At 41.3% G+C, this 17,962-nt stretch overlaps 1 protein-coding gene across 3 annotated transcripts in view; it reads left to right on the forward strand.

Moving 5' to 3' along the window:
- Positions 1-16,917, forward strand: part of LIN52 (lin-52 DREAM MuvB core complex component) — a 69,384-nt gene extending 52,467 nt beyond the window's left edge. For 2 of the 3 annotated variants that reach the window (XM_048855981.2, XM_048855982.2), the window contains one exon: positions 14,279-16,917. In XM_048855981.2, coding sequence (XP_048711938.1) covers positions 14,279-14,290 — 12 coding nt within the window. In that variant the 3' untranslated portion in view covers positions 14,291-16,917. The remainder of the gene's footprint in view (positions 1-14,278) is intronic. The other variant, XR_007357430.2, reaches the window with a different exon arrangement.
- The last annotated feature ends 1,045 nt before the right edge of the window (positions 16,918-17,962 follow it).

Raw genomic sequence — 17,962 nt, forward strand, 5'->3', positions numbered from 1 at the left:
AAGCAAACAACCCAGGTGGAAAGCTGACTGATGAAGGAAGTTAGGTTTCCTGCTCTTCAAAGGAATATAGGCCAAAACAGCCAGGAGCAGCAATACCCAAAGGGTAGCAACATTTTGGCTAAGGTTGAATTGGATGCTCCCATCTGAAGCCCTAATTTCGGTTTTGGTTTTGAGATCATTATATACTTTTGGGACTGAAATATTACATGGTAGATGATAGCACAGTGGGGATTTATTTTTTTAGTTCATATACATCCAGGCTATGATCAAATGCTGCCGTTTTTTCCTACCAGCATATTGAAAAGTGGAACCTTTCTTTCTGTCCCAGCAATTAAAACACCTGTTCGTATCTTCAGTTTCCCATCCTGGTTATTACACTTTTTCCGAAACCTTTCTGATACCCATGTTGCCGCCTCCTGTCAATCACAACAGTTTAGGTGACATTCCGCACCCATCAATACGACCATGTAACTTTCCTCTTTTGAATACCTTAACTGGCTCTTTGCTCATCTTTCTCAGTGTAAATGTCTCATCCTTGCCTTTGAATCCCATAAAACTCTGTCTCCATGGAAGGTGCTCACGACTCAGTGATGGGTATGGTATTAAAACCTGAACAGAATAGAATCTAAAGAGATCTTGTCTCTTTATCATGCCTCCTTTTACTTCACTATTATTGCTAATCTTGACCCCATCATAGCATGTCAGGCCCTTATGCTCTCCTCATTCATATCCTTTCTAAAGACTCACTGCTTCTGCAAATCCCACAAACACCCGCATTGAGTGTCCTTCTAATGCCAGCATGATAGATAAAGAGAGGAGGAAAAAGGAATCTAAGGCCTGGTCTACACCTATAACTTAGGTTTACCTAGCTGCATTGCTCAGGGGTGTGGATTTTTCTGAGTGACGTACTCTCTAGCTGACCTAAGCCCCAGTGTAGATACCACTAGTCGACTGAAGAATTCTTCCTTCAGCCTCTCGGGGAGGTGGATTAACTACAGTGACGGAAAACCCCATCTTGTCACTGTAACAAATGTCTGCGTTCCAGTGCTACAGCAGCACAACATAGCATCTGTACTGTAGTCGTACCCTAAGTTAGTTCTCTCTTCTGGGCCTCCTGTTGTTTGTTTTATGGATTATTAGGTCTTTGGGGCAGGAACTCTCTTTAATGTTTTGTGTCTCGTACAGCTCCGAGAACACTGTTGGGCCCCTTGCCAGCAAGTAGTAAATAATATAATCTGCTGTCATTATTTAGAGTTATGTATAAAAATGTTTTTTACAAAATTGTTCTGATCTTTATAATGCATTGATAATCAAACAAAGCTGTTAGTTAAACTTCAAATTGACATGGACTTTCTTCCTCAAGGAAGACTCATTTTGATAAGTTTGGCAACATCAGATTTTGAAATAACTGGGATGATATGAGCTGAGTCGGAGAGAAGGTGTCTAGAAAGGGGTGCCACAAGGATCTGTGTAAGGGGTAATCTTATTAAAAAACTTTTATAGCTGGATTGATAGCAACATCTCTATTAACGTTGCCTAATGTTATGCTTGTGGGGTTTTTGCCATTTTGTTTTTTGTTTGGTTTTTTTTGGAGTAAGAAGTTGAAATTTGGCATGAAGAGTGTCCTCAAATCAGACTCCTCTTGAAAAATGTGTCTAGATTTGGCGGCAGTTTGCACAAATGCTGATTTTTTGTGGCTACCAGAGTTTTCACAGTTGGTAAATGCTCTGGCATTGTTCCAGTTCACGCTACACGGCTTGGCTTTTCATATACCCCTAAACCATGGTGAGCCTGCTGGAGTGTTTCAGAATACCCACATCACTCTGTAGCTCCCTGCAGGACACAGGGAGAATGATGACTCTTCCTCCACTCTACATAAATACCCTCTGCCCTGAAGTAGGCACCAGGCTGGGAGACAGGAGACCGTGATCTGAGTCCCACTCTTCCTCAGATTGGCCTTAATTCTGAGCACTTAGCAACCATTTTTATTGGCCTCACAAGCGTTCAACAGAAGGAAAGCAAGTATGATTCTCCCCATTTTACAGATAGGATAACTCAGTTTGCTCAAGGTCGCTTCTGGCAGAGTCTTTAGCATTATAACAGGTTTCGGAGTAGCAGCCATGTTAGTCTGTATTCGCAAAAAGAAAAGGAGTACTTGTGGAACCTTAGAGACTAACCAATTTATTTGAGCATGAGCTTTCGTGAGCTACAGCTCACTTCATCGGATGAGCTGGATAATAACATCCATAGTTACATTAGAATAAAGTATTTTTAGGGGGGATATAAAACCTCATGCTGTAGGGTGTAAACCAACTATTCCCGAGGGCCGAGAGCATCTTTCTGTGTGGGCAGGTTTTTTCATAATTGTTCACTATGGAGTTTCTTTCATCTTTCTCTGAAGCTTCTGATACTAGCTACTGACAGAGACAGGATACCAGACTAGCTGGATCACTGATCTGATCCGGTCTATCAGTTCCTATGTTCCATCATGTTCTTGCTATTGCAAGCATGGCAGATTCTCATTTAATTTGAAATCACATTTGTGTAACGTAGAGTATCACACTTTTCTAGGGATTGCCTTAGATTCTGTTGATAGGATTTTGTACACAAAATTTTACTTTGTGATATAGGCTGTAAATTTAGCTCAGGTTTTTGAGTAACGTCTCCAGGGAGCACACTATTATTAAACCTTTTCCAGGGTGTCCCCAGTGGCAGCTCCATAGAGCAGGTGGCTTGTATGGCACAAGCACATAGGGAGTCAGGAGCCCGTGTCTTATCAGAGCATATAATCTAAAAATCGTTCAGCCTGTTTTTCTCTCCTGGGGAGAGGACAACTACACTAGACTCTTATGCTAAAAACTAATTATTAACCTGCAGTAAACGTCATTCAACACAAATCCCAGCAGAAAAGGGCTGGGTGAAGGATGTTTCCGGATTGCAGGCCAAGCTGTCATTTCACTTTTCAACAGATAGTCTCTGTGTTGCCTCTGATATTTCTATGCTTAGCTTCTGGTTTACCTGAATAAGAGTGTTCTTAAAGCACAAAAGAAATGTGTACAATTTCATCCCACCCATCCAGAGCAGTGGGGATATGGTCTGCTCTTGTAATTGGTGTGGGCCACACGCTTTCTCCCCTGCCTCTAATTGTTGCTGTTTGTCCCTCTGCCAGAGGTTGTCTGCATACTCAGGCTGACATCATTGCATCGGTTACACACATCATGTTTTTAAGCTTTCCTTTTATGGAAGAGGTGATTTTGATGTCATCATATGTGTCTGGGAGCCAGGGCCCTAGGCATATATATGTTATGGGTGTGCCTTAATTTGGCTTACTCATGAGTATACCTGAACCCATTTAGGGAGAACCACGCCTAAGGATCCTAGCAAAGCCTGCATGTTTATATTTTGAATATCTGCACAATGTGCTGTGAGTGGTGTCTCATTTTGGCATCTCAGGTAGGTGGGTGTTGGCTCATGGGCAGAGTTTGGTAGAGCACAGAACTCCTCACACACATACATATAATTCAAGTCCTGATTTTTGACTCCTCCTAATCTACCTCTTCCTCTCTGTTCATTTGTATCCTTGACTGTATCTCCAACATGGTTCAGATATTATGGGAGCCATGTGAATTCCTTAAATATATGTGTCTATTCCCTGATGTCTAGCACCAACTTGGATTCAGTTTGGCAAAATTGTTTATCTTTCCTCCTCAAACCCCTTCGGAATTGTAACATTTCCTCAGTCCAGGGAGGTTAATGGTACATGAGCAGAAAGGATCCTGGAGGACAGGGAGAGTGAGGCTGGCAACTGAGAGACCGTGAGAAGGTGGGGTGGGAAGAAGGTGGAGCTAACAGCCAATCAGCAAAGAGGAAAGAAATCCATAGTTCATAGTAAAGAAGAAAGAGTCTTCCAACATCCGTGATGTCCAGCTAGTTGTAAAGCTGCTGTTCCTCTTCCTCCAGCTGAGATGGTGGGCTGCTGCTCAGGTCCTTGTGCTTCTGCCCTGCTACAGTTCCATAGTTCCTGACTCTTGCTAGGAGGAAGTCCCTGGCCCTAGCCCTGGGATACTGGATATGAATCAGATGCTGTTACTTTTACATGTAGAATACTGCTTGGAAAACACTAATTAGGGCACAGTTCAAATTGCAGTCGCCCAGTTAGGATTTTTTGTACTGTATCAGTGTTTTACGGATTGGGAAAGGGACCTTCTGTTTATTTCCAGTTTAAAGCAAATAGTACAGTTCACTGATAAGAATCCACTCTTCTTTTCCCGAACAGGTCTTTAATCTTTGCTAATTCATTATGGCGTCTGGGATTACGTTTATCTCCTCCACTGAAAATTGTTGTTCCAACAAGGGTTCTTGAGGATTAGACTGTATGTTAAGGAAAAATCTAACATCTGGATTTTTTTTAATGGATTAAGAGGTCATTATGTTTATATATATTTATTTTAAAATAATACTTTGCATGTATATACGGTCTGCCTTCTGAGGACCTCATAACATTTTACAGACATTACACCTGTAACGTAAGAAATATTATACAACTGTTAAATTTCAAGTTACAGTTCTGGAAAGTAGGTGAACACACAACTTTGGGCAAATAAGTTTAGAATATTGGCGCATTCCCTTCCTTCACCCAGGCCCCTCTTCTCACTGTCCTTGTCAACGGAATTTAAGTTAAACAATTCAAACCCATCTCACGACTCATCTTTCGTTAGTAAATATAAATGTCAAGCTATTACATATCCTATTCAAAGGGAGTTGTCTCAGCTATTCAGAGGGCAAGGATGTTGTATAGTTCCTGACCCATAACCATAAAGAGTTTTTTCCTTTAATGCATTTCCCTGCACTCTGATTGTGGGTGTCCTGACTTGCATAACCATACAGTTTGTATCCCTATATTCTGGCTGTCTGACAGCCATTATTAGCCAGTGGGAGTCTAGAGATTTACATAATCACTACACAATATTTTTCAGTTACTGTACTGTGACTATGTAATTCTCTCTACCCTGACAACTCTAATCCCTTTGCTGTCACTGGCTTCTGTGCTCAGAATTATCCAAGGCCTGGCTAGCCTCAGGTTGGACTTTAAAGAGCTGTTACTTTGAGAGAGCCCTTCCTCACCATGAGCCTGTAGAGACCTACTACCCCAAGCAAGCTAGGGGCCGTTTCCAACATTACACGTCAGCTAGGGTAGAACCCCTCTACCCAGTCTCCCATGTGCACACACCAGCTTCCTCCAGGGGACGCTTGCTTACCTCAAGAACCAAAAAGGACCCTTTTCCCATGCAACTACGCTCTCCCTCAGCTCACTACTAGTGGGGACCCACTCAACCATCCCACAGCCAGAGGCCTCAGTACAATCTGTTTGCTCTCACTACTGTCACCAAAGGTTGTTAGGTAGGGAAGCCACCACCTAGAGGAGCTTCTATGAGGTGCTGGGGCGGGGGAAGCATGGTAGGTCAATTGTTACTGGGCCCAGCGGTTGAGGGTGGATGCATTGGTGGATTTGGGGTGTGTGTGGAAAGATTGATAGGTTTTGTGGGGGATCTGTGGAACAGATGGATATTTTGCACAGGAGGGGTGGGAGTGAAGAGAATACTTTCCTCAGGGAATGTTTTGTCACAGACTGAGGTGGAAAAATGTTGAGAGATCTCCTTGTTAAAATGTTGGAAGCACATCACTGCCCTAGAGGTCAGGGGTGAGGCACATCTGTTGGAGAAAGCCTGTTCATCCTGTATCTAGTCTGAAGATAACTCAGGGAGCTTAGGCCCACTGAGATCAGTCTGGCACTTCTTACAAGCACTTAGAGGAAAAAAATCCTCACCTTTCATGCTGAAATGGGTTTAATATCAGACGTATGTATTGAGTTTCTGTTTCTTCGTCTTTAAAAACGATTTGAACATCATTGTTCTGTATTTAATTAGCTTCATGATTCAGATCCTTTACTCAAGTCTTGATTTTTTTTTTCTTTTTTTTTTGGCATGTGACATTTTTGTGTGTATTTGACCTTGGCTTTACTCCAGAATAAATGTTTTAAGCTGTTGGTTATGTATTTTGTGTCTTCAGTCAGAGGCTAGGGGCAGACATAACCGGCACTGAGAGAAGTGAACTGTATAAACCACAATTAGAATTGTAGAGCACAAGTGTTTGAAGATCTTATACAGTTGCCAAGCTATTTGTTTCTCAAATGAGTGGGGCTTGGGGAGTGTATTTTGGAGAATAAACAGAGCAGGAGGGCTTCCTTTTGGTTGAATTTTTTTTTTTTTTTTAATCCTAGTTTAAATTCTTCCGGACTAGATACATTTGATACCTGTATGGAACCACAATAATGAACAATTTAAAGTCATCTTCTAGTTTGGCTGGCCACTGAATTTACATCCTGTTTCAATGAGGAATTACTATTTAAGAATAACTGTCTTTAGCAGAGAAGCTTTCCTTTGAATGCAGAGCTGGATTTTACAGTTTAAAAACTGAATGTCGGGCTTTGGAACAAGACCACCTGTAATGATATTAAAACAGTATCATCATTAGTGTCAGGATTAAGGGTAAGTGCTACTGTGGATGTCTGAGGATTTCTGTAGGGAGACAGACATCTTAAATCTGTGCTAGTCATATACAAAGTGTTACTGGAATGAAAAAGTAGTGGTGTGAATAACACCAGCTCACAACAAAAGGCACTTGATGATGTATCTAGAGCCTCAGTGTTCACTGTACTTTGCAATTTAATGCACAGGATTTATATTTTTTCAGTTCTGTATTTCTGTATGCTCCACTGTGTCAGATCTGTATTCCTGGGACGTAAGGTTCCATTAAAAAATAAATAATAATCGTAGGCCCCTGCTCTCCCCCTCGCCCCCCCATACACTCATTTTCTATAATATGGTAATGATATCACCGTAGCAGTAATTACGGGTCATCTTCATTTCTTTCATCTCTGCTGGTTCTGATGGCTTCATTCCTTTGACGAAGAAGATTTGGCTCTGGGTGCTGTGATTATTTTGTTAAGCATTATTCGAATAGACAGGAGTGAGAGAAATTAATCAATCCAAATGCAATTAGCATCATGTTTAACCCAGTGATGGACGTCTCAAGGTGAAACAGCCAGGGGAGTTTCAGACATTATTATTCAATCCAGTGGCTCTTATCTAAATTATAATCAAGAGAGGTTTTTATTGGCTTCACGAAGAGGAGATGTAACTCTTTCCCTGCTCTGAGGGTCAAGGGGATCAGGCCTTCACCCTCATAGGATGCTGACTGCTGCCAGCTCCTGAAGTGGGAGGTGCTGTAGGAGTTTCATCTTATTGTTTAGGTCACTTGAAACAAAATAGCTATACGGTCCTCATGTTTCTGACCTGGAACTAGATCTTAGTGGCTCTCTAGGCCTGGGCTGGGACGTCACTGCCCCTCACTGCACGTTTATACCTGGTCTGGCATTGGCATCCCAGGGATGTTGTGAAGCTTGATAAATTGTTTGTAGAGTGCTCTAAGATCCAAGAATAAAAGGTGGTATAGGAGTAGAAAATATTGCTCCATCCAGATGCTCCTTCTGGCAGCTGCTCAATCCTCGGTTACCTTCCCTCAAACAATTAATGATTTGGTAGATACTCAGTGTCCAGAGATGATTTCTTAAGCACAAGTTAAACAAAAGCATATTTCAGGTAGTCTTGTCCTCTGTGAAGGAGATGGGGATGGCATCTGCTAACCACTGTTCTTCAGAGATAACTCCTCGAGTTATTTTCTGGTCTGGGTCTGCTGCATGGGTCCATACACATCAGGACACTGAGGTTTTTATCTGGCAGCCATATCAGAGAGAGACTGGGTCAGCAGAGCAGTTAGGGTTCTTTTTGTGAAGTGTTAAGGATGAGATGGAGCAGGCCAAATTTCTAACATCTACCAGGTTTGATGGGACTGGTGGAATCTGGTCATTCTGCTTATAAGTATGCTTGGTAGGAGAGGAGCTAAGACCACCTGGGAGGTCAAAGGGTACAGGACTCTCCTCTTGCATTGTCAGAGTTTTTGAAGCAGGCTGACTGACCTCTCTTGCCCTGCTAACAGTGTCCCATAGACCTTGGCTGATACAAGCCATTCTGTTGTATCTTTTTAGGGTTAGTGTAGTAATTTAAATCTTCACATAGTTTGCTATTTTAGTTTGTGTTTTTGTAAATAGGTTGCATCTGAGTTTTCTGTCTGTCTCTCCTGGGGCTGATTATCGTACAAATGCCTCTGTTCTCCTAAGTACTGCCCCTGTAGTGTTCCCCAGATGCACTAATAATGGAGCCCATCCAAAAGATTAAGCTTTGCCATTGACTTTCACAAGCTAAGACAAGTAAGAATCTTACCCATTGCTCATGAGTGAGCTCTTCCAGGGCCCCCCGTGTGTTTGTGTCTTCCTGCCCTAATGCTGTCTGCTCAGTCAAAGAGAAGTCATCCCTATTACAACAGGTTTCAGAGGAACAGCCGTGTTAGTCTGTATTCGCAAAAAGAAAAGGAGTACTTGTGGCACCTTAGAGACTAACCAATTTATTTGAGCATGAGCTTTCGTGAGCCACAGCTGATGAAGTGAGCTGTGGCTCACGAAAGCTCATGCTCAAATAAATTGGTTAGTCTCTAAGGTGCCACAAGTACTCCTTTTCTTTTTCCTATTACAACAGACGTTCTTGGCAAATAAGATAAAAATCACCTCCTACTGCTCGAATCTGTCTCTCTCCAAGGTAGGCTTCTCCCAGCCTTGGACAGTTCCCCTGGCCATTCTTTGTATATATAGTCAAGGGAAAGTACTTTGGTTTTTCATCCCTGTAGTGATATAATAGTTCTACAGTCAAGCACCATGTCTTTTATTAGTTTCCTGGTGTTGGCTGGTAATCTGATCAAAACACAATAATTTAACTGGAAAACTGGCTACAAGAGGGGCACCTGGAAAAAAAAAATAAGACCTTAGGAAATGGGGAATGTTTTAAAAGCAATCAACAGAATACTGTGGGGGAAGATGATATGAAATGAATTAGATCAGGGCAACATGTATGAGAAACCAACCAGCAATGGGATGAGGAAGGAGGGATAATAAATATTTAAATATGTGGCGGAATTAGAATATATGATAGTGTGATGTGATCTGAAGAAAAACTATTATAGAAATAATTCAGAAATATTTAAAAAAAACTTTATTTGGACTTTTTAAAATCTGTAAGGTCAGGTTCTTTAATTACCAGAAGTCCAACTGTACAGGACTCAGAGGAAGAGGAAAACTACAACAGATACATTTTAAAAACCTTTAAAATTTTTCTAAAATAGCCTTTCTTTACCCTCCCCCACCCCCCAAAAAAAGTGTGTGTATGTGTGTGGGGGGATATTCAAAGTCTGATATCTCAGGATCTTTCAGGTCTAAAACCAATTTCTGTGTTCCTCATTGGGAAGGTGAGAAAATGAGTTTCCAACCCTGAAAAGTAGCAAAATATTTGAATTTAGGACTGTTACTGGTCCAGGGCTGAGCCTGTCCTATATTTTAGTCCAGTGTAATTTTGAGAAATGAATTTGGGGAAGAAAGGAAGAAATGTTTCTTTGTCAGGTTGATTGCATTTTTTAATGTCTGCAGTTTGAAGCTGCTCATAGGCTTGGAATGCTAGAATAAGTCCCAGAAGAGATGGATTAGTGAGCAGAGGGCAGGTGTAATGGCCAAAGGTTCGTGATAAATGCAATTTGTCACATTATTCTGTTGCATAGATATCCCCAAATGCCTTGTTTATGTGTAATTGTGTGTGTGTATATTTGTGTATGGGTATAATAGAATGTGTGTGGGGGTGTATATATATGTATATCACTTTGGGATCCTTCTGGGTGACAGTTGCTTATATAAGTGTAAGTCACTGTTTTCATTACTGGTTTTAGTGCAGTAATCCTCCATTATTTCCTGGCTATCCAGACCTTATGACACAGTTTGTATTGTGTTGTCATATGCATGAGAAGGCTGTTTATGAGATGTTGGGGACCAATGAGAATGGATCCATCTCCAGCAGAGTGTTCTTTCCTAATTAAATTGTCACTAGAAGGAACATCCGGAGCAGCAGTTTTCATTTTGGATTGGAGGCAAAACATTATGAGTTTTTGTCATTTGATTAAAAAGTTACTTAACCTTTAAATTGCTACAGATGTAAAGATGGCTCTGAGTTTCCAATGTAATCGCCTCAAAGTTAAAATCAGGAAAATCTTTGTGTAATGAAACCCATATGTCATAGTGAAAGGATGCAAAGTGCTGGCAGAGTGGGCTGCTCTAGCAGGAGATTCTGCACCCAATCTTGTTAGCCAGGGCTGCTTTTGGTAATCCCTCATCTCCTCACTTGTAAGAAATCAATCTGTATCACTGAATCTTTTCAGCCAGCAGCCACAAAATTTACTGCAGGAGGCAGTTTGGGGACAGTTGTAGTAGAACAGGAGCACAAGGCAACAAGGCTAAATGCAGGATTGAGGGATTGAAGTTCTAAAGAAGAGATTATATTAAATCTAACTCCACCCTCTGAGCAAGTGGAAATCACAGCTTCCCTTTTCCGCCCTGACCTCTCCTGTCCAATACATGCTCTGAGATCCACCTCTTCCAAGGCAGAAAATTTAATTCCCGGGTCAAGGGTCCCCATTATTTACAGCAGTCTGATGCCAGTGCTTTATGCAGTCCGAGGAAATGGAGTCTGTTTAAGCACTCAACTTTTATTGTAACTCAGGCTGATAACATCTTAAAAAGGTGTTTTTCTGTGGTCTTCAATACCACCCCCCCCCCCCACCATCTAACTGAAGAGATTAATTTGTAACCAGGCTATTGCGATCGTATCCATTGTTGATTTTCTATTGTAGTGATAGATGCACAGCATAGGAAGGGTTGTAAATTGTGACTTGACATGGAGATTCATGTTTCTATTTTATGCTGCACAGACTCTGTGGTGTCTGTTTGCTGGTACAATGAAACCTGCGCTAAAACCCCACCTCCATTAGACAAGTGACTTGTTTAAGCAACCATTTTAAAATATCCCAAAGGCTTCCAGTACATATTTTGTCCAGCCTTTTAATTAAAAGATCCACCACCTCTGTCTACTAGGCAACTGGCTTCTACTGTTCCATTGGGCAGTCGCTTAAGATAGGTTTTACGGTCTTTCTCTTTGACTGCAATCACTTTTAGAACATAGGGGTGGTTTCTTCATTCTCCAGCTTCTACAGCAACCCAAACAACTCCAGGATGCCCACCTGGAAATGCTAGTCCCATCATAAAGAATTTGTTTAACAGGAGCTGGGTGGACGGAGCACTTTTAATATTGGAGACTTTTTTATGGAACACTCGTGTTCAGGAAAGACTCCAAAGCAGATTAAAAAAAGGGACCGAGGAAGGAATAGGCAAGACATTTGAACTCAGAACCCTGTAATCTGGATCTGTCCTGTGTTTACCAGCAATACACTGACCTGTGATTCTTGGGAAGATCAGAGAGTCAGGCAGAGCAGGGAAAACAAGATTGTAAATATTTGTGGAAATTTTCCCTTACCGTTTAGCTGGGATTTGTTTGCATTATGGAGATGTATTTCATGGCAATCTCTATACGTATACAAACATGTGGGGCCTTTCTCTTAGTTTTGTGTCATACCTTTAAAAATAGAGCCCTGCCACAGCCCGAGTGCGGAGAAGAGAAATACAGAATAGCAGAAGGCTGCCTCCTGCTCCTAATGGGATTTTGTAGCAGCATGTGCGAGTTTGTTTCAGAAGTCAGAAATGAACAGATGTTGGTATAAATTACCTCTGTGTCTGATGTCTTGCAAATTAAAAGCGCGGTTGGCATCACTAAACAATTTCACCAGGTTGGGCGGGGGGGAGAGCGGGCGATGATTATTGTAGCAGGTCGGTAAGAATCTTAAGCTACAGCAGAGTAGGATAGCAAGGATAAAGGAATGAAGAATAAAATGAGAGGTCTGTGAATTAATCAGAAATGTTCACATCTCCAATGACAAGTGAACAGGAGGGCACGTGCTCTGGAGCAACCCCCAACCCACAATAATTTCACTCAGAGTACAGAAGGAGTCTATGCTCACTGCTTGATTTATAGGGTGCAACCCTCTTTGGTGGAACGGAATTGTCATACATGCGTATATCTCCTATATGGGTCTGATTTTTAGGAAATCTTGCCACTCTATCAGCTGAGAATGCTGTACTTCGATTTTGTGCTTTCTCCACAATAGCATTTTATAACGCTGCACTGTTGGATAGTGTCAAGCATGGCAGTGTCAGGGAGCTGCTTGCATTGAGGAGTATGTTTCAAACTGAAACCTCTAGAAAACTCACATTTTTATTAATCACATGCTTGGATTGTTTATAACAATATAGTTCCGAACCAAAAAAACCAAACTACCCTCTGCCCTTCTCCAGCTCCTTCCATCCGGGAGCCTCAGAGCACTTTATTGGTATTCATGTCCTGGGAGGCAGACAGATATTTTTATTATTACACTCATTTTGCAGGTGGGAAAATTGAGGAGCAAAAGGAGTAAATGGTTTCCTGGGCTCGCAAAATGAATCAAGGGAAGGGCTAGGAATAGATCCCAGATTTCCTGAATCCCGGTCCAGTTCTTCAGACAAAGGACTGTTCTTCAGTATAATGGGAGGACCCTGTGTATTCTGCGATTCCTCAGTCATGGAACCTGCCATAGAGTTCATCCTTTTTCTTGGAATTGTGGTCCAGAATCCATGTTTACATTTTAAAAAAGAAATTTCTAGCCATCATGATTGAAAACATGAACCAGTGTCACCGATGCAGTAATGTCTGCCTGAGTCTGCAGGCAGCCTGAAACAAAAGCTCTGATAGCTGAGATTTGTCCCGTTCATGTCAATGGGGTGTTGAATCTGAAACCTAACCATGCCAATTTAACTGCCAGCATTAGCTATTTCACTGTTGACTGTTTTGGCAGAAACATCCAGCTACTGGATACAGCTTCTTCAGGTAGGGAAGTAGAGATCGGTTGTTTAGGGAATTGAGGATGGCATCTGAGGTCTTTCAATGGTAGTTCATGAGTTCTAATCAGCCAGGTGAGTAGTGACCAAATGTCTTTGCCTGATAATGGGTGTTTAGTAGCTTATGTGAAATGAGTCAGGTTTTAGTTCAGTTCCTGCTGGACAAGTGGTAATGTTACAAAATCCACCCTCACCTCAGGCGTTATTTGTCATTTTTGCTGTTCCTCTCAGTAGAAAAGTCAAGAACTATGAATGGACCATATAAAAACTAAAATCCCATCTCCTCCCTTGATGGCGCTGTCCAGGTTTGGCATAGGAAACTTGCACTGCTCCTGTACCTGTTCTGTGAATAAAGGACTCCATGTTCCCTGAGCTGTTAGTCAGGAACCTTTCACTAGCACAAAGCTTACTAAAGCCTTATTTAAAAGAGCTGAGAAGGTGAGGAAACCCCTCTCTCCAGGGTTCGATCACTAATCATGCTGTCTATATTTTGTATTGTGATTGTGGGACAAAGATTGTATTAGGGTGACTCTGCCAGAGCCTGTGGGCTCACAAGTCAGAAATGTTTCATGCAGGAAAGTGGCTGTATAAACTCTGCTGTAATACAGCAACCAGAGATTGATGATGCCAAGAGTGAGAGAGAGACATATAAACCTTGCCTTGCTGTATTTAATATCTAGGAACTGACAATGCAAAGAGAGAAGACCAAAGCTCTATAAACTCTACTTTATTACACCATACATAGATGAACTGCATTGAGGGAATATAAACCCCATTATATTGCAGCATCCAAGGAGTAATACTGCCAAGGGAGAGAGAAAATGCTGTCTAATTTCTGTTTAAGATCATAAGCATCTAGGGACCAGTAATCCTGAAATGGAGAGACAGAGCTCCATGATCTCTGATGGATTTTAGCATCCAGGAACAATTGCCCTGAGACAGAGCGTTGGAGCTCTGGATTACACCATTCAAAGATTGATAGTGCAAAGATAGAGAGAGATCTTGCATGACCATGAGGCTATCCACAATAGGAATAGAAAGTGTAGATTGTATATAATGAGACAGGCCATGGGAATTATTGCTGAGCTTTGAAGTTTCCAGTGTGTGGCCTACGTTTCCAGGCTGTCAGGAATTCAAGGTGTAGTTCAGATTTATCTTTTCATTTAAAAAAAATTCTTAGCTATGCGTTAGCACCAGAGCACAGATCTAAATGAATTTCTGTCCTCTAATTAAATATTATAAATGATCCTGCTCTAACTGTTTGTTTTACATTAATCTTTTTCTCTGTTGTGATTTCAGCTAGAGAAATGACTCGAGGGAAGTTCCTGAACATCCTGGAGAAACCCAAGAAGTAGCTGCTGCTACTGGAACTCAGGAAAAAATATCCCTTTCTGGATCATCTCACCCCTCACTGCAGATCCAGCTGAACACTATGATTTCCTAAAGAGAAGGATAAAGCTCTTCGCTCTAGAACTACAGAAGCAAACCTCTCTACTGCTTCCACAGCTCTTCTCCTTACTGACAAGCAGCATTCCAGACACTGTTCACAATGATTGCAAGTAGTTCCATCAGCACTGAGACTTCATCCAACCTTTCCGGCACCCGATTGCCAGGAAAACTCAACCCTAGCATGCTGTGGCAAAGTTATGCAGCAATCTTTTTTTAACCATTCAAAGCAGTACATCCCCAGTGGTCTCATTCAGTTGCTTTCAGTGCCGGCATCTGTTAAACCAGGGTATTTGTGATGCTGGCCAGTACCTCTGGGTGATGCATTGGCTCTTCCATGTGTCTCTCTTGCCTTAGGAACAGTGATTCCATGTGTGTAATTTCCATGCTGAACGCACAGTTGCAGTGCTGGTTATAAGTAGGGTTCTGGATGAAGACTGACAGTTCTAGGGTGGGTTAGTTCTGGATCTGCACAATCATACCCTGATTACAAGGCAGCTGGAACTTGTTTTGTGTACTAAATTCACATTACTCACACCCTTCAGGGAAGGATGTCCTGCAATCAAGCGAAGTCCTTCAATCCTGTCTATACTATTCTGCTCTTCATTCCACAAATACTTGCATCAGGTGCTATGTGTACAGGGAGCTCCATCTCAATGCTAAACATTTGTATGTTCTCTTGTTTAACCTAGACCGATGGTCCATAGAGAGTGAATGAGAAAAGGTGGCTATTACTGTATCATGAAAGAAAATATCCCTGTGGGAACTTCTGCCAGGACACAAACAGATCTACCTGTCCACTTTGCAAATCCAGCTCCGTGAAAGTCCGGCTGAGGTACTGGAGAAAGATTCAGGGTTGAAGGGCAATAATGTTTTCAATTATAGAGAGCTTCAAGGTGGAGCGACTGTCTTGTTCACACCCCCGTGGGGATAATCTTTATAAACAGCACCTGCATGCTTATACTTGAAAATAGAATTCTGATGTTTTCCCACATTATTAGAAAACAGCAGCCCCAGAACTTGCTTCACCTGCAAACGTGGAATGTGCACCCCACTCTTTAAGGGGTGAATTGTACTGTAAGCTAGTATCCTCCTGTACAGATTGGGTCTCATTCATCTGGTACTGGAGTACCTTTTAGTGCCTTGAGGCCCATCTGGTACTGGAGTACCTTTTAGCGCCTTTCCTCTTTCAACATGCTGCTGTGTATCAGTCTTGTGATTTTCAGATTTTATTTTTCTCTATAAGGTTGACACAGCTCTTATTTCACTCTGTTTCCTTTTGCCCGTTAAAATTACGTATTCCAGCGTTAACAAACTGGTCGTTCCTCAGAGCTAAAAAATAGCATTAAAGTGTTGGTCCAAGAGCAGTTTTCTCTCTTTGTTTAAACAGTTTCATACACATATTAGCATGTGTGCCCTTTAAATTTAGTCATTCCCCAATCTGCAGTTGGCTGTGAGGTGTGAATTGAATTGGGGCTGTACTTGTACATCATCATTTTAATGGACTGTCCTTGAAGTATTCAATTCTTCTGTCTTCGGGTGGACTCTGTTTTTAGGCCCTGTTGTGCATTTGTGAGGAGCAGATCTCTGCTCGGAGCAGACTTCTGAATTTTTACTAAAATTTTTAAAGCCTCTCCATCTTTAGTCTGTGGGTGCCTCCATTTTGTCAACCAGAACTAGGCTAAATTGGGAAAGCTCCTCTTCACTAAGCATGCACAATTAAGACCTTGTTCTGCAAAGACTTACTCAAGTGCTTAACTTTGGACATGTGAGCAGTCTGATTGAACTCAATGGGACTGTACTTGTACGCTTGTCTTTGGAAAATTGAGGCTTAACAAAGCAGCTGCATCTCTTGAAAGGAAGGGCAATAGGATAGTAGGATATGCAGAGAAGCTGAGAGTGGGGAGTCAGAGACAGGGAAGGGACTTGCTTAGTTGCTGGTCAGAATGGACATAGATGTAGCTTTGAAAGTATTAATTTAAATTATTTGTTTGTTGGGAAATATTAACATGTGTATGTCTAGTTTGGATGTGTTCTGTATATATAGAATGTGTGGCCCAAAAGTGACTGTTCTGAATTTTTGTCCTTTGTTGCATGTTATGGAGGTCTACCACTCCAACGCATGAGGTGTTTGGGAAGCTGAGAAGTATAGAGGGAGACCCTGGAAATCTGCCACGAATCTGCATGCCTATTTTATGATCTGGCTGGTAAAATATCTCAAACTTCAAGTAGTTGGTACCATAACATGTAAAAAATCCTTTCTTTTACCCTCACCTTGTGCAGCAGTGCTTATTCTCTAGCTATGGGGCAGCATGTTATATATGCTTTATATTCAAGATATTTATTGGTTGTGTATTTGTCATGTATAGAGATGAGTCAGTGATGGGTTTTTTTAATTGGTAGTATTTTCATGTATTTTTGTGTGTTAGCCAGAAGATTGTAATCTGTCTGTTGTTGCTCTGTTTTCTTATAATAAACAAGTGCAAAGCTTACGGAATGGTGTAAGTTTTCTTGAAACGGCCCTGTGAAATGTGGAAGCTGTGACCAATCACCTTGGAAATGTTCCTTAGCAACAGGTTCTCCACCATTAAAGTTTAATAGTAAGGCACTTTTCTGCATCCCAATATATCAGTTTGTGACCAGCAGGCGTTACCTCCTCATTGGTAAATAAGTGGCAACAGCCAAAAAGAACTACGAATTTTTAGCAGCCTTCACAAGCTCCATTTCTTTCTGCTGAGATGTTCTTCCAGTTATGGGACAGTTACAGAGCAGCAGCAAATGTTTGCAACTGTGTGTGTGTGTGAGTGTGAGATTTTTATTTTATAATGAAAAAAATAAAAAACAGTGAAGAAAAGGAAGAATAAAGGAAGAATTAGGAACGAAGGAAAAACCAAAACTTGATTGCATTTCATTACATTATCCCAGGGTCGTCATTACTTGATAGAGCATTGTCATGTGCCTTACCTTCCCCAGTACATTCAAATGTTAGTCTAAAATCCACAGAAATAAAGCTAATAAGTCTTCACAAATGTACTGTGCCTTTTAAATGCCAATGTTTTATTCATCCCATTCTATTCGTCCTCTAGCCCTAGAATCATTCAACTTTCAACACGGAAGCATCAGGTGCTGTGCTATTTGTGCAGCTGAAAGAAATACTTGTTCCTGAGAATCCATGGGCGCCTATGAATTAGCTAAAAGAATAGAAAGAGCCAGAGTTAATGGGAGAGAGGAATTAAATTATACCCAGAGCATGTGCCACTTCAAAGCGTATAATTTTGGAACAGTCCCACAACATACATGTATATAGCTCCTAGATTCCACCTCTCATTGCCAGTATTTTCCTATATTACTACTTCATTCATGAGGGTCAGGGACTGTATGTTTATACCTGATTAATTAGATTAAGAAATTTCCTAATCTGCATCAATGTTTTAACCACCTCTTCTCAAAATGGGAGTATAATTTTAATATAGGTATCTGCTCCAAGAAGGAGTTCGGTAGCTGTCATATGTTAGGCCTGTGTCATAAATATATTAG

This window comes from Caretta caretta, chromosome 6, assembly GCF_965140235.1.
Source record: "Caretta caretta isolate rCarCar2 chromosome 6, rCarCar1.hap1, whole genome shotgun sequence".
In the NCBI taxonomy this organism is placed as follows: domain Eukaryota; kingdom Metazoa; phylum Chordata; order Testudines; family Cheloniidae; genus Caretta; species Caretta caretta.